General features: G+C 42.7%; 2 protein-coding genes across 3 annotated transcripts in view; one reads left to right on the top strand and one right to left on the bottom strand.

Moving 5' to 3' along the window:
- PDCD11 (programmed cell death 11) overlaps nucleotides 1–14,186 on the bottom strand; it is a 34,782-nt gene extending 20,596 nt beyond the window's left edge. Inside the window, exons 1-14 of the mRNA XM_016220012.2 lie at nucleotides 14,093–14,186; nucleotides 13,201–13,313; nucleotides 11,695–11,826; nucleotides 10,527–10,694; nucleotides 8,770–8,931; nucleotides 7,120–7,243; nucleotides 6,450–6,631; nucleotides 6,044–6,151; nucleotides 4,520–4,726; nucleotides 3,904–4,028; nucleotides 3,664–3,724; nucleotides 2,889–3,035; nucleotides 1,292–1,543; nucleotides 672–806 (exon numbers count right to left, since the gene is read on the bottom strand). Coding sequence (XP_016075498.2) covers nucleotides 672–806; nucleotides 1,292–1,543; nucleotides 2,889–3,035; nucleotides 3,664–3,724; nucleotides 3,904–4,028; nucleotides 4,520–4,726; nucleotides 6,044–6,151; nucleotides 6,450–6,631; nucleotides 7,120–7,243; nucleotides 8,770–8,931; nucleotides 10,527–10,694; nucleotides 11,695–11,826; nucleotides 13,201–13,302 — 1,905 coding nt within the window. The 5' untranslated portion in view covers nucleotides 13,303–13,313; nucleotides 14,093–14,186. The remainder of the gene's footprint in view (nucleotides 1–671; nucleotides 807–1,291; nucleotides 1,544–2,888; nucleotides 3,036–3,663; nucleotides 3,725–3,903; nucleotides 4,029–4,519; nucleotides 4,727–6,043; nucleotides 6,152–6,449; nucleotides 6,632–7,119; nucleotides 7,244–8,769; nucleotides 8,932–10,526; nucleotides 10,695–11,694; nucleotides 11,827–13,200; nucleotides 13,314–14,092) is intronic.
- A 147-nt stretch (nucleotides 14,187–14,333) lies between these two features.
- Nucleotides 14,334–21,808, top strand: ATP5MK (ATP synthase membrane subunit k). 2 transcript variants are annotated; one of them, XM_016220015.2, is made up of 4 exons: nucleotides 14,334–14,432; nucleotides 18,076–18,171; nucleotides 18,259–18,351; nucleotides 21,705–21,808. In XM_016220015.2, the coding sequence occupies exons 2-3, from the start codon at nucleotides 18,085–18,087 to the stop codon at nucleotides 18,346–18,348; spliced, it is 177 nt and encodes a 58-aa protein (XP_016075501.1). In that variant the 5' UTR covers nucleotides 14,334–14,432; nucleotides 18,076–18,084; the 3' UTR covers nucleotides 18,349–18,351; nucleotides 21,705–21,808. The 2 variants fall into 2 exon arrangements, with proteins under 2 accessions (XP_016075501.1, XP_016075503.1); XM_016220017.2 differs by lacking the exon at nucleotides 14,334–14,432 and adding an exon at nucleotides 15,018–15,108.
- The last annotated feature ends 214 nt before the right edge of the window (nucleotides 21,809–22,022 follow it).

Genomic DNA, 22,022 nt, shown 5'->3' with positions numbered 1-22,022 from the left:
ATCAGAGAAGCTGTCTTCCACACCCCACACCATCTCCCCCAAAGACCCAGCAGGTAGACAGGCACGTGTGCACACATATACACGCGTGCAAACACCAGGACCATTTTGTGTGTTCAGGTCATTCCTCTCCCAAATCCCTAAATGGAGTCCCATAGGAAAGACAGTCTTGCAGAATGGCCCTAGGGACTAGAGAGGAAAGAGGGCAGCAATACACTGCCAAAAAGCCACACTATGACACAACTTTCCTTTCTTGGACAGCTTCCATTTGCTTTGACACAAAGGGAAGAACATACATGAGGTTCTCCCTCAAAAACTTCAACATCTTTGCCTGGCTGGCATGGCTAAGCGGTTCACTATCGACCTATGAACCAGGAAGTTCCAGTTCGATTCTTGGTCAGGGCACATGCCCAGGTTTCAGGCTCGATCCCCAGTAGGGGGCATGCAAGAGGCAGCCGATCAATGACTCTCATCATTGATGTTTCTCTCTCTCCCTTTCTCTCTCTGAAATCAATAAATAAAAACTAAAAAAATCCTCAACTCCCTCTGGCCCCAGCATCTTAGCTAGCTACCTCAATCTTTCCCCTCCATGGGTTACAGCACCCCATGTGTCAGTAGTACCCTGCTCTCAGCAACTGTAAACTAAAACAATTTGTCTGGAGAAGTCCAGGTACCTGCCCAACGTTAACAGATTTTCTCTTCTTCTTACTGTGCTCCACATGCTCTTTGTTTGGATCGCTCAACAGCTTGAAGGATAAGAGCATCCTCTCTTTGGACGGCTCACAGTTCAGCACTGCAACCTTCACCACCTGGTAAGAAACCACACATGGTTGGCTAACTCCTCCCAGAAAACCTGTCAGGCCTGGGGAGAGAGGTGCCCTCTACCAGCACTGCAGAGGCCTTGGGAGGTCCACCCAGATCCTGGATCAGATCAGAACGCAGTGAAAAGAAATGTAGGGGGAGATACACAGAATACCCGAGTCAGCCTTTGTGTGAAAGGAAGACATGAATAAATTTTTGGTACAACCCAAGTTTTAAAAAAATTATTTTTCCTAGACAGACCCAGATTCACTAGTTTATGGCACTGCCCCCTGGTGGTCCACTAGTTTGCCGGCTTCCGTTAAAGCCCCTTGAGGGTTTCTCTGTTCTGTTCCCATCTACACCAAGCTGGCTCAGGCCCATTGCCCCACATGCTCTCTTCCTCTTCCCTTAAAAAATAGCTCTCCATACTACTCCTTCAAATCTGTGTTCATGGGGTCACCGAGGGTGGGAGCCTGCCCGGGGAAAGGATTACCTGGCCAGTGTAAAAGACCCTCTCAGGGTCAGGGACGTACTCGGCACTGAGCTCATGCTTGGGTACCAGTCCCTGCACATCATTGTAGAATTTCACAATGCAGCCGAAGTCCTTGGCTCTGAGAATGAAGCCATGTGTCTGCAGACCAGGCTTAGCGTCAGCATAGCAGGTAATGGCAGGTAGCTTGGACTCAACCAGGGTTTTCTTCAGGGTCATCATCAGCTTCTTAGCATCAGGGTCACAAAGCAAAACCTAGGGAAAGGATACTGGCTGTCATCAAGTTACCAATTATCAACAGAGCCGCTGAGCTGGTCTCTGTAACCCCTGGAACCCAAACGAAGACCATGGTCAGTCTGCCATCTCTTTCCCTCTGAGAATAATGTCAGCTGCAGACCCTCCCTGTTTCCTGCTGGATGACAATCTAGGAAGTAATCATCTCTATTTCAAACATACTTCCTCCCATAAGCTCCCTCCTGGGGCTGCAGCAACACTCATCGGCTCACTGTGCCTTCAGAGTCCTGTGTCAGTTACTTCTACCTGCCTTAGCTCCTTCCTACACCATTAGCCTCTCGTCTAATAGAATGAATGACTGAGCCAACTTACCATCTCAATACTACTGTTGTACTAGCTGTAAACTAAAACTGAGAGATCCAACTATCTCTCATCCCTCAGAAAGTCATCTCCTTTAGGGCAGATAAATTTCTCTACTTCTACGGCTTCTGACCCCACAGCTATAAAATATTGTGCCAGTGGGTAATCAGTCTCTTTGTTGACTCAACAGTAATGAAATAAAATGAAAACAAGAAAACATAGTAATAAAATAATAATAGAAAAAAATGAAAACAATGAAAAGTACTGTGTACTATAACATTTGATCTTTTTTAAATTTGCGAAGCTTTTCTTGGGATTCAAGCTTCTGTAATAAACCAGTCAGTTTTGGCAGCTTTGTTTGGGCTCTTTCTGTGGCAGACACACTCCTTGCTCCTCCTCAACCTTCCAAAATCCTACCATCCTTTCTAGTTCAAGCCTCTGCCAAAAATCAAAAACATGTTACCATTACATAAAGCTAAATTTGAACACTGTTCTGCCATTTATTAGCTGTGTGACTCTAGGCAAGATACTTGGCTTTCCTAAGCTTTATTCCCACCTCACCCCACCCTGGAAATTCAAGATAATAGTACTTACTTTACAGGGTTGTTTTAAGGATTAAATGAAATAATAAATTTCATGTGCCTAGCACAGCAACTGGCACAGGATACATGTTATATAGTAGCTGCTATTGCTATCAATTCTTGTTGCTCCAGCCCACCCTCACCTCCCCTTTCTGAGATATGATCACAGAATAGATTCTGCACCAAACGATGTGGCAAAAGGTCACACACTGGTCTGTTCTCTTCATGTACAGATATTTTAACTCTCAATCCTACTACACAATTCTCATGGGCCAAAAGCCAGTTTTCTCTTCCCAATCCCAGGCACAAAACTGCAGACATGACGTGGTCATTTTGTGGAAAAGGGCGGAAACTTCACCTGAAAAGCATTGCTCTCTTCCCATCTGAGCTTCAAAACCCCCACAGAGACCCTTCAGGAGGCTCACCCGGCATGTGACTTCATCCCCGATGTGGTACTTCTTCTCTGGATTCTTTATCAGGATGTCAGCCAGGTGCATGGGAGGTACCAGGCCCCTGATTTGCTCACTCACCTTCACCAACATCCCATATGGCTTTATGGTCAGCACTGTGCCCTAGGGAGTCCCAAGAAAAATGCCATGATGCCTCAAGAATGGTCTTTCCTCCACCGCTTCCAACAAAGCATGTCACACCTCTCTTTTGAAGCCCAGGTCCCTGGGCTAACTGTGCCTGTTATTCCAGGTCCCGAAGGGTAAAGCACACACACCACACTGTTCTAGATGCAGCCCGGTTCATTTATGAGAACCTTTTTATGTGAGCATGTTCTTTCTGTCTGCCTAATGAGTACACTCGCTAAAGAAGGGGACCATGTCTCCTAAAAAATAATGAGGATCTACTCAATTGGGGCTAAATGGTTGAATAAGAGAGGCAACTAGAACTGGCTTCTTACTAATATCCCAGGTAGCTTGATTATCATAGAACTAATTTTGACCTGGTCTAATAAACACCATCAAATTCCAGGGTTTATGACCTACCTACCAACTCTGTAGTTGGGTAGTACTAGTGAGACCTTACCTTGAAATCAATTACACGTTACCCAAGGGAAAAAAAAGAAATTCTAGTTATTAGCAGGCAAAAGCAAGGAACGTAACTTTAAATGCGTTCACATGAAGACAAGTGAGCTAACCTGTGAAATAAAGAACGTCTGAAGCTGGAGGAGTATCTATATGCTTGAAGTCTTACCTTTACCAATGTCCCAGGTTTGATGTCATGATATCCAAGGTATGGAGCTTCAATAACAGACCTAGAACAAAAGGAAAATACAAAATTAAACACACTAGGGCAAAGGTTACCTAAAATTCAGGGCTACTAAAATCATGTTGGCAACAAAAGAAACCTTCACCAAGAGAGGCTAGGAGAAAATGTGAATGTACATTCACACTGGACACACCTCTACACCCACCACGTGCTGATGACACTTACGTCCGCAAAGAGAGCAAAGCCAGCTCATCCATTTGGCTGTAGCTGATGATTCTACACTTGTGAGTGTTTCCTGGCTTGAAGGCCTCAGGTTTGAAGGTGTTCTTAGAATCAGAGAGATGGCTGAGCTACAAAGTACCAAGTGATTAAGGACAAGCTGGAGACAATAGGTCTGAGACAATCAGACGTTAAAACATACCAACACGACAATATATTTATCACCTACCATAAAAACAGTACTCTGATAACCTATTAAAATAATTCCTCTAACTAAAAAACTGCTCTTTACCATTGCAGAATCTCTATGTCAGAGAATAGTCTAGATCATGGGTCAGTAAATTACGGCTCATAAGCTGGTGCCTATTTTTTTAAACTAAAGTTTTATTGGAACACAGCCACACCCACTCATTTACATAGTGTCTATGGCTGCTTCCAGGCTATAACGGAGTTGAATAGTTAGGACACAGACATTGTTCGGTCCCTATGAACAGTTTGACACACTTGGGGGTATTCAAAAATAGGAAAATAATACCAAGGGATGAAGGAAGCAGAAGAGGACCTATGTGTCCCAACAGTCCTTCTAGTGATAAGATCCTGATGAAACAAATAGACGCCATACCCGAGCATAGGCCAGAGACCCATCCTTCAGCCTAAAAGTGGCCCCAGCCTTGCTGAAAAAGCCCTGGACAGGAACATCATCCAACACAGCTCCCAGGTGCTGACAAGACAGCCGGGTGAGTGGGCGCCCAGGCTGCAGGAAGATGGGGCGCAGGCTCAGCCGCACAGCTCTGGTCCGAGGATGGACACAGAGGACACAAGCCCTTACCTAGATAAGGGAAAGGACACAATGAACAGGAGGTATAGGAGATAAGGTCCCTGGGGCAGACTTTTGAGGTCAAGACTCTCCGTGTGCTGACCAGGTCATGGATATAAGTACTAAAATCAACCTGTGCATCAAGCAGCATGCAGAAAATTAAAACAAAAGGTCCCAGAGGAACTATGTCCGACTACATCAGGGCTTTCTTGGGGCCAGGAGAAACATAGACCAGGGTCCCCTCAACACCATGAGGCCAACGATGCACATGCAACAGAAACCATGGACAGGCACCACATCAGAGGCTCATCTAAAATACAACTGAAACAGTCTGCTCTGATCTCATGGTTTTAGCATGCAAAATGTATCAACTCTGTATGCAAATATAACTACAGGGGGAAAAAATTACTAGGAATAAGTTCACCAAAATGCTAACAATATTATCACTAGGTTGTGGAAAAGTCTATTTTAACTTTATAAAAAGATATCTCTATAGCACCCATTTAGCATGGATAAAAACAAAACATTAGTCACTTTAGGATTTAAAAAATTCTGAATAATATCTATTGGAATTTTCTTTTCAAATACCCACGTTCATTGTAGAACATTTGAATCTTTAGATAAGGGTCAAAAAATCACCCAGAGTTAATCACTATTAAAACCTGATTGCACCCTGGCTAGTAGCAAATTATTGGGATCAATTGGTTGGGGGTTGTCCCAGGCACCGAGAGGTCTCAGGTAAAATTTCCAGTCAGGGCACATGCCCAGGTTGCAGGCTTGATCCCCAGTAGGGGACATGCAGGAGGCAGCTTATTGATGTTTCTCTCTCTCCCTTTCCCTTCCTCTCTCTCTAAAATCAATAAATACATATTAAATTTAAAAAAAAAAAGACCTGATCACATAATCTTTAAGTATTTTAACCAGGTGAACTCAAAATTTTTTTCAAAATTGGGTCTGTTATACTTTAAGCATTTTTTATGTTTTTCTATTTAGACATATATTTTGTTCTCCCCTGTTAAATACTCTGAAACATTTTAAATTATAAAAGCAAAAGATTCACTACAAAAAAAAAAAAATCAAACCATATGGAAGAATATGAAATAAAAACTAAAAGTTGCCTTCTCCTTCACACGCTCCTTCTCTAATCTCAGTCCCCAGAGGTAACCACTGGCAGTTTTTTGTGTTCCTTCCAAATACTTTATATTCCCTGCTCATCTCTCTGCACATCCTATACCTGCAGCCGAGGACCTGCCCGAAGCTAACTGTGATACTGTATAGCCAACTGGAATACAACTGGAATCAAGGAAAGATAGGTGCCACATTACTTACTGCTTGATTCGAGAAGTACGTTCCAGCTTTCTTGGGCTCTAGGTGCATAAAATCAACCAGGCCAGTGAAGAATGTGAGGAAGTTTAACCGAAGGCCAAATGGGGTCACCTAGCAACAAACAGAACACATTATGAAAACCCTCTGAAGGAATCAAGAATGGGAGAGCTACTGCTCATACTAAAGACTCAATGCCACATTTTCCAGGATAATCATATGTCTCTCCTCCCCCAGCTAACTTTTACCCATCTTTCTTCCTATAACACTAAGCGGCAGGACAACTCCTGACACTGGCTGTCTCTTCATTTGGTAAGCTCAATCCTCCCACCCTCAGGATTTCCCAAGGCGATGGGGGGCACTTTGCTCAAAGATCCTCAGGGAACTGCCAGTTTGACAATGAATGGCTTACCTTCTGTACCTGGGCTTTGACCACCAGTCCAGGTAGCAAGTTATTAAGGGTCCAGTGTTGCTCCTCAGTAGCAATGGCAGTAGAAACTTCTGAATGACCAATAGACAGACTAACAACTCCTCCGTTGCCTTTCACCTCTTCAATGATGCAGTTCAAGTACTGACCCACCTTCAGTTTAGCACCTGTAAGCCCAGCCCCAGCACCCAGAAGGAAAAATACCTCTCTGAGAAGGAACTTTAACTTGGGTTCAAGCAATACCTGTGATAATTCATGGCCTGCTTGCCCAATTACAATCTACTACTCCCCATATTCCCAATCTCTAAAAGACTAACTATAAGAAGAGAGTGAAGTGAACCTAACTGATCTGGAAATTGATCTTAAAAATATGAAAATTTCAAAAAGGAAGGAGAGTGCTGGTTCAGAGGCCTTGGGGTCCCAAATTTCAGTGGAAGCTTCTAGGTGAGAAACAGTAAAAATGGCCCATCAGATCTTAGTGAGGCCCTGCCACACCCTGGCCCTTCACACATATTCCCTTTTCTATTGGCTAGGATTAACCACTGATCTTAGCAAAGCCTTCAGGGTCACTCACTCACCAAAGTGACATTTAAATAGTATAATCCCCACACATCCCACCCCACTACCATGCACTGGCCCCTCGCCTTCCCCTCACCTTTGTTCTTCTGTCTGATATACTCCTGGGCTTTCTGTAGTGGCAGAAAAGCTCTGGCCCCACCAACACCAATGTCCACTAGGTAGCCATGGTCTTCCAGGCTGGACACAGTGCCTGTGAGCAGCTAGAGGAAGAGAAAGCATTTCCAAAAGTTCAAAAGTCAAAGGTAATGGGACACAAAGCAAAAATCCAGAGTATATTCCCATCAATCTCAACACTATCCCATACTCCCACCCCCCTCAACACCACTAGAGCATAGAAGAGGGAAAGATATCAACTTTTAATTCTCCAGGTCTGCAAGGATTTTATGATGTCCAAACAGTAAGGAATGCTATACACAGTTGAATAATGGAATGACAGAGATAAGACCATCCCCTGAAAATTTTTCAAAAGATAGGATACACAGCCCTATCTGGTTTGCTCAGTAGTTAGAACGTCAACCCATGGACTGAAGGGTCCCAGGTTTGATTCTGGCCAAGGGCATGTACCTTGGCCAGAAGGAGGCAACCAATCCATGTGTCTCTCTCACATTGATGTTTCTCTCTCTCTCCCTTCCACTCTCTCTGAAAAGCAAAGGAAAAATATCCTCAGGCGAGGATTAAAAAGAAAAAAAAAAAGGTAAGAGACATAGCCCAGCAAGGTCACTTCCAGCGCTACGACTAATGAGAATACAGAGCTACCCTTGACTCCTATCTTTTCTAACCACCTCCAAAACATAAAAATTTAAAAAATCTCACCAACCTCCTTTATATTGCACAGGATGGGGTGTGGCATTCAAATCTGGCTCCGTTACTTACTTACTATTTGGTCTTTAGCAAGTCACTTAACCCTTTCTCATTTCATTCTCTCAAATGTACAAAAGGGATACCTACCCGCCTTGCAGGGTTCCTGTGAGAATTTCTTCAGGTAAAGTGCCTAAAACTGCACCTATTATATAGCAGGCTCTCAACACTTGTCCATTTCCTGAAACCTGGCTTACTTTTATTCCCTTTCTACCCAACGTTCGGGGCCTGAACCAAACTCCACTGCTTCTAACCAAACATTACAAGGTCATGCTGATCTCCTTCCTCTTAATTACAAGAGTACTTAGATCAGTATAGTTTATGGGTGTCTTCTACCTACTGGGCTTGGAGGCTCTGAGCTAGGGGTAATTTCTCCTGAATCTCCATAGGATTGAGAGATTCAGGGATTGGCTACCCATTAGTACAGGTGATAGACAAATTGCCCAGTCTACCTTGTCTCTTGCTCTTAGAGAGCAACCCTCAAGCATTCCCCACAAATGCCCAGATGGCCTTTGAAAAAAAACTTAACCTGTGAAGAAGTCTGGGTAAGTAAGGCACTTCAAGGAATTCCTTCTCACCATTAGCAATTCCCCTGCTAAGCGGAGGCTTTTTTTTTTCCCCCACTACCAGCAAATCTTTGACTTGCTTTCCCTTTTTCCCCTCCAAGGTAAGGTGATTAGGTTCAGGTCTTCAACTTCTATTAAGTATCCAAAGCACCCTGGAAACCTTCCTTCCTCGGGAAAAGACCCACCCCTGTGTGTAACAGTTAAGCTGAAAGTAAAAGGTGGTCTAGACACTCCCTAGTAGACAAGGCAGGGCAGGGAAAAGGCATACTGCCAGCTCCTCCTCCCTGATCCCAGATACATACCATGCCTGGTTTCAGGGCCTCTGCACTCAGCACTTTGTTGACATTTTGGGGGTTCAGAGATAGTTGGACGCTCTTTTTGCCTTTCTCTGTGTTGCCCAGACTGCTCACCACACATCTCACCAGCATCCCAGGAGAGAAGAGTTCAGGCAAGCTGGCCAGGTCCTGCATAATACATATAAGAAAGCCCTGATACATACCCTTCCCCTGAACCAAGAATCCATTGTCCAGCCCTGGCTCAATGATTTCTCATCCTCAGACCCCAAAGAACCCAAAAGGTGATGAAGACAGAAACCACTAGCCCACAAAGGAAGATGGGTCTATGGCCAAGTCACAGTCTTGAATTTCACCATAAAGCCTCCAAATATCTTGTCAAAATGACTGGTCAAAAGAGTTGTCTACAAAGATCAAAGGGATGGTTGCCAGAGAGGAGGGTATTGGGGGATGGGTAAAAAAGGTGAAGGGTAATATAGTCAATAGTGTTGTAATAAGTTTGCAGAGCGACAGATGATTACTAGAATTAGTGGAGTGATCACACTGTAAAATATGTAAATGTCAAGTCACTATATTGTATACCTGAAACTAACGTAACTATTATAATATTGTATACCAACTATACTTAGTTTTTAAAAAAGAGCTGTCTACATTTACTGTCTCCACTTCTTCATCTCCTACTTGTCCTTCAGTCATCGTAATCTGCATCCCACCCCTCACTCCATTACTTTATCTCCCAATAAAATCGCCAATGACTTCCACATTGCTAAATCCAACACTCCATTTTACAGTCCTTCTCTCATGTGACTTTTAAAAAGAATTTAACACTGGAGACCATTCCTTCCTTCATTAAACATTTCCTCCTTGGCCTCCAAGACCCTGTATTCATTGGTTTCCTCTATCTGTCTGGCCCTCCTTCTTCTGACAGCAACTCTCCTTTCATTCAGCAACTGAAATACAGCATTTACCCCCAGCTCTGTCTTACTCTCTTTTGACTGTATTTGCTCCCTCTAAGCAACTTCTTCCCTTTCATAGCTTCAATTACTGCCTGTACAAACACATTTTTGTTTCTGCATCTCAAACACAACATAGCAAAAAGAAAATCATAATCATCTCTCACAACCCAGGTCCCTTTTCAGGATTTCTTATCTCAGAATGCCATGGCCATTTGTCAATTCATGAACAACAGAAGCCCAGGACTCATCCCTGACACTTCTGCCTCACCACCCATACCCACTACATCACTGAGCATTGATTTTACCTCCTCAGTCCTCAGTAAATCCTAAACCCAACGTGCCATCAATCTTAGAGCCTGGACTACAACAATAGCCTCCTAATTGGTCTCTAGGCAACTACTCCTGCCTCTTCAAATTGTTCTCTACACTGTCTACATGCCATCCACCCCAATGAGAACCTGTCAAGGACTTGCCATTGATTCTAGAATTAAAAACCAATGCTTAACATGGTCCAGCCTCCACTCACTCCCACACCACTCTCCCTTGCTGTCTCTGTCTAGCCACTTCTCTCTGCTACATACCACACTCCTTCTGCCTGAACTCCCTTCTTTACCTGGTATACCCTCATCCTTCAGATCACAGCATTCCTTCCTCCAGGAAGTCTTCCAGGCTCCCTGGGCTAAGTCAAAATCCTCTTATTTTTAAAAAAATCCCCTATTATAAATTTTCATGGCACTTTGTGCCTTTCCTTCTTAACACTCAACAAAGTTGTAATCTTGCATTTATTTGTGTACCACTTATTTCCCTTACCTTCAGAGGTTCTCCTTGTGCCACCTGCTCATTCAGCTTTTTGGTGTAAGCATCACAGATTTCAGTTACTTGCACAAACCCCTGGAGGCCATTGGGGAGACTAATCACCAGTTCCAGTTCATTTACCTCTTTCACACAACCCAAAATCCGCATCCCCTCACACAGGGACTAGAAGAAAAAAAGTGAAATCAGTACAACAGAGAAGAGAACAATGAATGGGGAGGATGGGGGGGGGGGGGGGGCGCGCCGGCCTCTAGTCTCAACTCTAACATAGAAAAGCTACAGGAAGTACATATGTGTATATGTCAATGCACCTAATCAAATATCTGACTGAGCACCATAAAAGGTCTAAATTACACAACAGTGTTAACAGCAATAGTGTGCTAGAGTAGAAGCACCTTTTAGTCTATTCCAAGCAACCCAACCTCAAATGCCTGACAGGCAACAAAATAAAGGAAGCAGGCCAGTGGAGTTAAGGGCAGTCTGGAGTGTGTAGGCCAGGTCTAAAAGTGCAAATACCACTCATCTCCACATGATCATGCATGAGGGAGTGCAGGCTTGCGTTGTCAGTACCTTCAAATTTTTACAAGAAATCACATTGTCATGTGAAATTTTTTAGTTTTCTAACGTTCACACCAAGTTAAACAATTTTTTTTTTAAGTATTACACAGGACAAACAAAATACTTCCATAGGCTGAACCTGAATCTTTCCCTTCAGAAACATTTTACTTTTCCCCCTTTTATTACAACTAATAGCATGTGTCAGTTACCTAAAAATTTAAGGAATATAAGACCACTTTACTTCTTTGAGATAGTTTCCCCATCTATAAAATGAAAGGGTAGACTCAGAATGACTGCTAAAGTTATCGCCTGTTCTAACCTACAAATCTACTAAAACACAAGTCCCATGGGGCTATCAGTGGGATGAGCTAAAAAGAAAAACAAACAAAAAAACAACACATGACCCCAAGCATCAGTTAATAATAGAAGGAAATGATGCTCAATTCTGAGCACAAACGGCAAGAATCCTTATAGACACAAGCCAGATATGTACATATATGTATATACGTATGAATGAAAGAAGGAAGCAAAGGTGAAAGAAGAAGAACATACACAAACTTACGCAACCCAGGTACTTTGTTTAAAATAAAACCAAACTTTAACAAACCTCAATACTAAGGATTTCAAACTTCTCTTTTACAGACTTGCTGCTTTCTCTCTTTTCAATTTTCAACTTTTTTGTTTTTGCTGGCCCTTTCTGGCTCTTTTTCCTTTTGGTGGATTCCTCTTCAGTAGAAATCTAAAGGGGGAAAAGATCTCGAAGAATGAAAAGCAATACTGGCCTTTCTTTTCAATTTCAGGTCATACGTCACCTTGCTCTGTTACTGCTCTTCTCCACCCCACTCTCAAATGTTCCTTTAATTAACTTACTTCAATCCCAACTCTTCCATTCTGCCCCCAATGCTCCCTTTGCCCAAAACCTGCCCTTCATGTTCTCAAAAGCCCCTTCTCTCCAGTGTCCTTCCTCCCTTGACTTAGGATGGACACTGGCATTCTCCAAAATAAGAAGCAATTTGGAACAGTGCATGAATGGAAGGTAGAGTAACGAAGACCAAGTTAAACTCCCAATTCCACCATAACAAGCTGTGTGGTTTCAGCTAAATTACATAACCTCTCTTAGCCTCGGTTCCTCACCATAGAACGATGATCTGTGTTTCATAGTACAGTTGGGAAGATTACATAAAATAAACATAAAGCCATACAATCAAATGTTAGTTTCCTTCCCTCCAGCATTTAGAGCACAGCCTAATGTAGGTGAAGACTATGAATTCTAATGCAAATTCTGACCTATAATTATACATGGCAACAAGGATCCCAGCAAAAATACAATGATCAAATGCTTTCTCTCCATCCTGTATCAACACCCAACAAAGTTCATAAGAATAAGGAATAAGAGTACTGTAAACTCAAATATTAAATGCCATGCTTCAAAAGATATAGTCTTGCCCGGCTGGGCATGGCTCAGCAGTTGTGCACCAACCTAGGATCCAAGAGATCATGGTTCGATTCCCAGTCAGGGCACATGCTGGGGTTATGGGCTCGATCCCCAGTTGGGGGAGTACAGGAGGCAGCCGATCAATGACGACGCTCTCATCGTTGATGTTTCAACTCTCTCTCCCTCTCCCTTCCTCTCTGAAATCAATAAAGATATATTAAAAAAAAAAAAAGATATAGTCTTGCCCTAGCCGATTTGGCTCAGTGGTTAGAGCATTGGGCCATGGACTGAAGGGTCCTGGGTTCAATTCCAGCCAAAGGAAGGCACCTCTGTTGCAGGCTTGATCCCTGGGTCCGGGACGTGTGCAGGAGGCAACCAGTTGATGTGTCTCTCTCACATCAATATCAATGTTTCTCTTTCTCTCTCTCCCTCCCTCTGTCCTTCCCTTCCACTCTCTCTGAAAAGCAATGGAAAAAAATACCCTTGGATGAGAATTAAAAAAAAAAAGATATAGTGTTGTGGTGGTAAGGACTCTCTAACATGTTCAATTTACAAACACAGACTTCAAAAAGAAACAAATCTGGAAAACAACACAATTCTCAAACAGGGCTCATTCTTCACAAGGACACTACAAAGAAAAGTGTTCAGTAACTCTTATCAAACAAGCATACCACTTACATCAAATAAGTTGTCTTGTTCAACTGACTGCTGGAAAGCTTTCTCGGATTTGTGGGTCTTTCTTGTACCCCCACGGGGGAAACTTTCTTCCATGGTTGCCATGTTTGGGTCTCCTAAAAACAAGGAGATGTAACTTTGGTGTCAGATTTCCCAAAGGCTGTGAACAACGGGCAAGAGATAGAAGCACCAATGTAGAGAGAGCATTCAGGACCAAAGAATAGATGGCTTGACAACAGGCCCCAGATAATCTACAATTCATCTTTCCAAAGGTCTCTCCTTCAAAAATCACAAATCCACACATTTTCCTCCAAAGAAAGAAGTTATAGATTCAATGTAGTAAATATCATTAAGCAGCTACAGTTAAGTCAGAAATACACAAATATATAACTCCCTACCTTCAAAGAACACGACCACTTTCAAGAAAATAAAACAATTATGCAAATAATTTAAAATACAAATCAGGTTATAAACTATCAACAAAGAGATAGGAAGTGATGAGGCTTCAGTACAGGATGGAAGTGCCCTAGAGAAGATGGTTTTCCCTTGCCTGGTTGGCACCGAGGATCAAGAAAGGATGTATGTTTCGCAGAAATAGGAAAATGAAGTCTGGTTTGCTGAGAACTTTATCCTTAATCTCATTTCAGACAAGGAGAAACTAGAGCTTCAAAGAGATAGGCGATCTAGTAGCAAAAAAAAGGGCTTAAGCTGCTTCCCGGGGTCAGAGGTGATGTTACAGGGACCACTCGAGTACAGCTGGCTTCTGACCCCGGCTGGGGTGGTAGAATCACCCCGCACGACGGGGTGCATGGCAGGGACCCGGGGAACCTAGCCCTGGGACAGATCTGGAAGCCGCCACAGGGTTTCCTCCCATATAGCCTTTGCCCTCACTCACCAGCCTCGCGACGCGAACCAATCTCAAGTTCAGAGGCCGCGCCACTGCAGTCACACACGCGGAGACCCGTGCGGCCCAAGCACAACGCCGCTCTTCCGGGAGCGTGGGCGGGCTCAACGCCTTACTTCCGTTACTATACCTGGTCCCTGCTATGCATAGGGGGCGGAGATTTAGAAACAGGAAGCGGAAGACCGGGACTTTGAGCCATAGCCAATCGAGGTCGAAGGCTGTATTGCTGAGGCCCGTAGGACGCTTGCGGGAGGCGGCTTCTTCCGGCGGGGCCGAGGGGAAGCTCCGTACGTTGAAGGACACAGCCTGCGGGATTCGTGCTTTTTGCAAGGTGGGTATGGAGAGGAGCCTGTGCTCGGACCTTGCGCCTCAGGTTTGCGGCGCCGGCCGAGGATCCGACCATTTTTTGCTCGGGAACGCCGCGAGGCCTTCGCTTTGGGGGGCGAGGGCGGCGGGTAAGGGAAAAGGAATTTGAGATCACGAGGCTGGCGGTGCGAGGGGTTGGACAGTAGCTGTGCGGCCTTGGGCGTCGCGAATGGACGCTCCCAAGGGCTCCCGGAAGCCCTTAGATTGCATTTTTAATTGAGGAAAATGAGGCCGGCAGCGAAGGGAGTCCCCCAAGGTCACCCAGTGACGTAATATTGGTTGAGAACTTGAGCTTCTGACCCCACCTCTGGCCGAATTAATTTCTTTTCCTCTGTATGCCCGTAGTAGCTTGTGTCCGCTGAGCTGTGCTGAGGAAGCTTGCCAGCCAGACCTCCTTTAGCTGCGCCGCAGCCTTTGTCAGAGCGAGGCTAAGTGGGGCCCGGCCCCTGCAGTTCTCCAGGCCGGCGGGTAGCGGGTTAGATTCAGATACCATTATGTTCGATCAACTGGAAGGCCTTTTCTAGGAGGTATAGCCAGAACAGAGAATTGTAAACCCTATGAAGTTACAGGAGGCTGGTTCTGGTACCTGAGCGGCTCTCGCTCATCTTTGCCTGCTTTACTTCGTAATCTTACCATTCCAGGTAGGTGTCCATACAGGAAAACAGTAGTATCGAGAAACAGAAGGTATCTAGGGCAATTAATCACTTTGGGCCTTTTTTGAAATGCCAGTTTTACAGGTGAAGAGAGGCATGGACGGATTAATTATACCTGATAACTATTTGCCAGTTAATTACAAACAAAAGTGAAGACTATTGCTTAGACCTTCCCCACAGGCTGGCATTTAACAAATAGTACAATTATTCTTAGGTTATTTTTTCCTTCCGGGATATGTCTTAGTATTACTCTAAAGGAGAGCAAGTTTCAGTTCAATTATTCCACAAAGGGCACTCTAACACAAAGGTTTCTGATCTTTGCCCAAGAGTAACAAGCAGTTTGCTGAGGAGTGCCCAGTGTTTCAGGCTTTGCTCCCATTGTTTATCTTACCAGCAACATCCCACATCCCACTTCCTGCTCCATCTCAGCCTCTAAAGAGTCTTCCTATAAGACCCAGAGTAAATTTCAGTTCCTATACCATGCTCTTAAGTCAGAATTAGCCCTCTGTGGACTGTCACAAACATCAGACTTCATCCCATATTGTGTAGAGGGAGCTTTAAAGCATCCTAAGTTGTTTTAGTTGCACACCATATCTCCTAAAAATTTTTGTTAGGCGGAGGTAGTGGGGGTTATGAGTTAATAATTTGACAAAGTCCTTGTTTTCTGTAGAGTTTCTCCTGGAAACCTTCTTTCTACTATGAGAATTCAAAAATGTATCATGAAGGTGAATGGGCCTTTAATAAGTTTAATAAAATGAAACAGTTAATATAAAAGCTACATCACAAAGGTTTCTTTAATGGAGATGTTCCTACATGTGCTGGACAGGCCAAAGCCGCTAAGGGGGCCCAAGAACGTTCTTGAAACAGTTCAAAATTAAGGTCATTTGTCAAAAATTTTCATTGCCAATTCTGTGCACATGAGTGCCTCTGAAGGCCTTTGAATGGTAAACAGGAGAGTGCCAGTTACCATAGCAATGACTTCCTCACAGATCTCTTTCTCTTCCATTTCATCAAGAGCCAGCTGTAGCACTGCCACTGCTTATCAATCTCGACCGGACCTCGACCGGCTCGTCTATGTTGCCATTCGACTCGGCGAGGCGTCGGTCGTGGTAGATAGGTGGTCATGCATACGAATTTTCAAGCATTGTTCTGGTGACTTTTGAATATGCCTTTGCTATTTTTATTATAAGAGAAATACATGTCTTTGTAAAATACACAGGTACTATAGATATAACTCCTGAAAAGTTTGCTATATATTCTTCCATTGTTTTCTGCAGTGTTTTTCAAACTTTAACATACATCAGAAACACCTAGAGATTGCTGGGCCCCAGAGTTTCTGATTCATTAGACTTGAGGTGTAGGGCCTGACAGTTTGCATTTCTAACAAGTTTCCAGTGATGTTGATGCTGCTGGCCTAAGGACCAGACTGGGAGAAGCATTTATGTGCTCTATAATGTCCACAAGTAGGATTTTTTTTTTCTTTTAATATATCTCTATTGATTTCAGAGAGAGGAAGGGAGAGGGAGGGAGAGAGGTAGAAACATCATTGATCAGCTGCCTCCTGCACACCCTTTACTGGGGATCGAGCCCACAGCCCAGGCATGTGCCCTGACCAGGAATCAATCGAACCTTGATCTCCTGGATCCTAGGTCGATGCGAAACCGCTGAGCCATGCTGGCCAGGCAGGATTTTTTTTTTTAATTTAACATTACATGGAGACATCTTTCCATGTCAATACATAAATAAAGATCTACACATATTGTATTTTCTCCAGTAGAAACAATCATTTGTCAGTCTCCTATAGGTGGACTTTTAGTTTTTCTGGTTCACTTTCATAAACAGTGTTTCAGTCACCATCCTTGAACCATGTAGCATGTTTCCACTTTTTAATATTTCTGAGGGTAAATTCCTGGAGAACAAGTGAACCAGCTAGATAAAAGGGTGTACTAAATTTATAATTTGATTGATATGCAAAATTGCTCTTTAGGAAGTTGTACCAGTTTATACTCTAGGCAACAGAGGGAGTGCTTATTTTCTAACCATCTTACTACTGCTTATAATTTTATTTTTGCCAGTCTGCTAAATACTGGTCTCATTTTACATTTCTTTGATCCTGAGGTTGATTATCATTTTGTGTTTTACCCTTTTGTTGTTTTTATTTCCCTTCCCTAAGATGATTAAAATATTTGCCCATGTTTTCTAACAGGATTTTTTGCTTTTCACTATATTTTTTTAAAATCCTCACCTAAGGATATGTTTATTGATTTTAGAGAAAGGACTGGGGTGAGAGAGAGAGAGAGAGAGAGAGAGAGAGAGAGAGAAAGAGAAAGAGAGAGAAACATCCATTGGTTGCCTGCTATACACACTCTGGCTGGGCACCAAACCCGAAACCTAGGTATATACCTTGATCAGGAATCAAATCTGCAACCTTTTGGTGTACAGGACACTCCAACCAACCAACCAACCATCCAGCCAGGGCTTGGTTTTCAGTATTTACATTTAAATATTTTGTCTATTTTGATGCAAGCAAAAAAGATTCCAGTTTCCCCACCACCAACAGCTACTATATATCAACTCCATTAGGTAATGATCCCTTATCTGTCCTCCCATGGAAGTCTTAAATTATTTATTTAAAAAATTGTAAAAGGAGAGGTTACAAGTTGAGCTGTTTAGTTGGTGGTTAGCCCACTGAGAAACTTTGAAAAATTTCACAAGATCTAACTTTCAACTAATCTTAAAACTGATTAATTCCATGTACATTGTACCATGGTATAGATAGAGCCAAAATGGAAAACATCAAGCAATATTGGGTCAGATGGTGGACTTAGAGACTGAGTTCTCTTCCTATGCCTAATGATTTGACGTACATTCTGGAGTGTTGTGTAAAAGCAACCAAGGTAAAGTCTTTTAAATTGCATCCAAACCAATTTATTGTCTTCTTTCTTTTTTTAAAAGATTGAAATCATGGCAGGTCCAGAAACTGATGCCCAATTCCAATTCACTGGTATCAAAAAATATTTCAACTCTTATACTCTCACAGGTAGAATGAATGTAAGTATTAATGATACCTTTAAGCAGTTTTATTTTAGAATTATAGAAGTGTGACAACATCTTTTTACTTTTTACTTTCTTTTTCAGTGTGTACTGGCCACATATGGAGGTATTGCTTTGCTGGTTTTATACTTCAAGCTAAAGCCTAAAAAAACTCCAGCTGTGAAAGCAACATAAAAGGTAAGGAGTTGACATTTAAAAGTTTATAACTTAGCCATTCTGATGTTATGGTTTTTCCCTCTGACTATAAAAGTAAATCATTGTCATTATGCAAACCTTATTACGTACAAGAAAAAATATTACCCATATCCCATCACCCTGATAAGTTTAGTTACCATTTTGATTTAGCTCTCTTTTGTATATTTTATTTGGTTTTCATTGGCTATGATTCATGACTGTGTTTTGTCTTATGACAGGTGAGTTTTCTATCATTTGAATGTATGAGTGCTTGTGGATATATGATTTATTTTACAGAGGAAACGTGTCTCCTGTTAGATTTCGTTTTAATATAACATTACAATCAACACTTTAGAGCATGAAGTAAAGTCTACATCTATGATTGTTTCTTAGGCTGAAGTTCTTTCCCAAACAGTTGTGGGGCACCCAGCTTTGTAAAAGGTTGTCTAAGTTATACGGTTTTTTTTGCAATTGCTTATCATTTGTATTTTCCTAAACATTCTTTTCATGTGCTTTTCTCATTTAACATTGGGACTTTTATCTTTGTGAAGACCTTATTTCTCTCGTATAAGGTCTTTATGTAATAATTAACCAGTTTTTTTTAATTTTTTTTTTAAATCCTCACCTGAGGATATTTTTTTCCATTGCTTTTCAGAGAGAATGGGAGAGAGAAAGAGGAAAAAAAAAATCGATGAGAGAGACACATCGACTGGTTGCCTCCCACACAGACCCCAACCAGGGCCAGGGATTGAGCCTGCAGCCATGGTACGTGCCCTTGGCTGGAATCAAACCCAGGACCCTTCAGCCCATGGGCCAACACTGAGCCAGACCAGCTAGTGCTAACCAATCTTTTAAATCAGTTGCAAATATAGCTCATTTTTTACTAGTTTGCTAGTTTCAAGATGTTTCTTTTAAGCATTTTTTATGTCAGTTAAAGTTGACATACAATACTAGTTTCAGGTGTACGCCCCAGGGATTAGACATTATATAACTTACGAAAACTAACTCATCCCAAGAAATCTCATACCTATCTGACACCATACATAGTTATTAGAATTTTTTTAATGTTTTTATTGGTTTTAGAGAGGGGGGAGGGAAAGAGAGATAGAAACATTAATGAGAGAAAAACATCAATCAGCTGCCTCCTGCATGCCCCCTACTGGGGATCGAGCTGCAACCCACCCGTGTGCCCTGACCAGGAATTAAACCAGTGCCCTCCTGGTTTGTGGGTCAACACTCAACCACTGAGCCATACCTTCATCAGGTTAGGGAAGTTTTCTGTCATTTTTTCAAATAGGTTTTCAATTTCTTGCTCAATTTCTTCTTCTAGCAACCCCTCATGATGCAAATGTTGGTACACTTCAAGTTGTCCCAGAGGCTCCTTACACTATCTTCATTTTGGGGGTTCTCCTTTCTTTTTGCTATTCTGATTGGGTGTTTTTTGCTTCCTTATGTTCCAAATTGCTGACTTGATTCTTGGCTTCATCTGCTCTACTGTTGATTAGCTGTAAATTACTCATTTCAGTTAGTGTATCCCTCATTTCTGACTGGTACTTTTTTATGGTTTCCATGTCATTTTTTTATGCTGTTGAAGTTCTCACTTAAGTTCATTGAACATCCTTACAACCAGTGTTCTGAACTTGGCATCTAGTAGATTGTCTCCATTTTGTTCTGTTCTTTCATTTGGGATATGTTTCTTTGTCTCCTCATTTTGGCAGCCTACCTGTGTGTGTTTCCCCAGGCTTGGTAGAGAGGCCTTATGTAGTAGGTGTTCTTTAGGGTCCAGTGGCACAGCCTCCCTAATCACCCAAGCTGAGCACTCCAGGTGTGCCCCGTGTGGGGTGTGTACACTTTCCTGTTGTAGTTGAGCCTCATTGCTGTTGGCATAACAATGGGAGGGATTTACCCCCAGCCCAGTCGGCTGCAAGGACTGGCTGCAACCACCAACCACCGTGGAGGATCAGTGGGGCTCTGGTGCCTGCTGAGTCTGTCTCTTGACTATGTTGCTTGTGAAAGTAGTTGGGTGGTACATTGATGTGGTCTGAAGCTTCCCAATGGGTGCACTCGCTCTGGCGTCTCGAGAGGTACAGGCCAAGGTCAGCCACTCCTTGTGTTCTGACCACCACCTGTGTTCTGCCTGGGGCCACCTGGCATGAGCTACAAAGCAACCTGCAGGTGGCTGCTACTTGTGCTGGGCTTGGAGGTACCCAGGTGAGGCCAACCTGCAAACCAAGGCTGGCTACTGCTAGTGCCAGTCCTTCAGCCACTTAGCAAGAGGAGATTTTTGGCAAGTCTGAGCATGAGCCAAGACAAGCCATTCATAGGGAAAAGCCCCTGGAAACAGCTTGGATGGGGTCTCAGGTAATCACCAGGGTGGGGCAGTGTGAGCCAGGTTGATGGAGACTCAGATATGGTGCCCACCTGCCAGCTTGGTTGGAGGGGGGCTCAGAAAAGGAACAATGGCCTCTGCCAGCATTTTTGTCTGGCACAAAGCTGGCCCCCCAGTTCTCACCCTAATGCCAGACAATTCATTTCCTGCCCATATGTCCCTGGTCCCTTTCGAGCTGCTGTCCTAGCACTGGAGTTCAGAGGGAGTGAGTCAGAGTATGTCTGTGTGCAGGCCCTTTAAGAGGACCTGCTTAATTCCCTAGTTGTAGGATTTCCATTTAGCTAGATTTTGGGCAGTTCTTAATGATGATTGTTTTGTAGTTTAGTTGTAGTTTTGATGTGGTTGGTTTCAAGTTTTTATATATATCTTTTCCTTAAATCCCCATATACTTCATTTTCTTCTTATAGTGCCAACTCCCAGTTTACCTATGCTTGAGTGAATAAATATGTGTGTCAGCAGTAAATGATGGGCAGAAAACCCAAAATCCAGATCTTTGTCCAATGTAGCTCTCCACGAACAGAAAATTTTCCCTCTGCTTTTAAGAGCTTTTCCAATCCTTAAGGGACTGAATACCCCAGAATGCAAATGTATTTTACTCAATTTTCCGTGTTAGGTACCCCCACCATACAAATGGAGAAATTATGTCTCAGATTCTAAATATCTGACACATACTAGATAATATACCCGACTTCTGTTTAAAATGTTACTTTATATACTTGACTTTTCCAATAGCATACATTTAGGATCATACTGAATTGTTGGCAGCTCTTTTGTTAAAGGTAAAATGTTAGGTTAAATTATATTATGCTGAGATACACCTTAATTTTGGAGGTTACTGACTCCTTTGAGAATTTGATGAATTTGCATTCAATTTCGGGGTTCATGTATAGTCCTATACCAGTTACTGAATGTCTTGAAAGTAAAGTTGAACACGTTTGTGTCTGAACTATTTTTGCTTTGTTTATAGGATTCTAAATTGTACATCATCTGTTAATTTCCCAAGCCTGGAGAAGCTAATGTCAACTCATCATGTGATACTCAATTTGTACAATAAATTATGAACCTGGAAAAGCTGGTTGTCTTTATTTACAAGATATCAAAAATATAAAAACTGTACAAAATGCAACAAAGGCAAAAAACTGGCAGTGACTTGGTCTGAATTTTAGTTTCTCAAAGCAAGGCTCAGTACTGGAGGTAAGCAACTGAAATGTCTGTCTGACTTCAAGTGTACAAGGTTGTGAATAGCCATTTTAGCTGAAGTAGAACATGGAAGCTAAATTTCTTC

Source organism: Miniopterus natalensis, chromosome 14 (assembly GCF_054644295.1).
Source record: "Miniopterus natalensis isolate mMinNat1 chromosome 14, mMinNat1.hap1, whole genome shotgun sequence".
In the NCBI taxonomy this organism is placed as follows: Eukaryota; Metazoa; Chordata; class Mammalia; order Chiroptera; family Miniopteridae; genus Miniopterus; species Miniopterus natalensis.
This window is presented reverse-complemented; position numbering and strand designations above follow the sequence as displayed.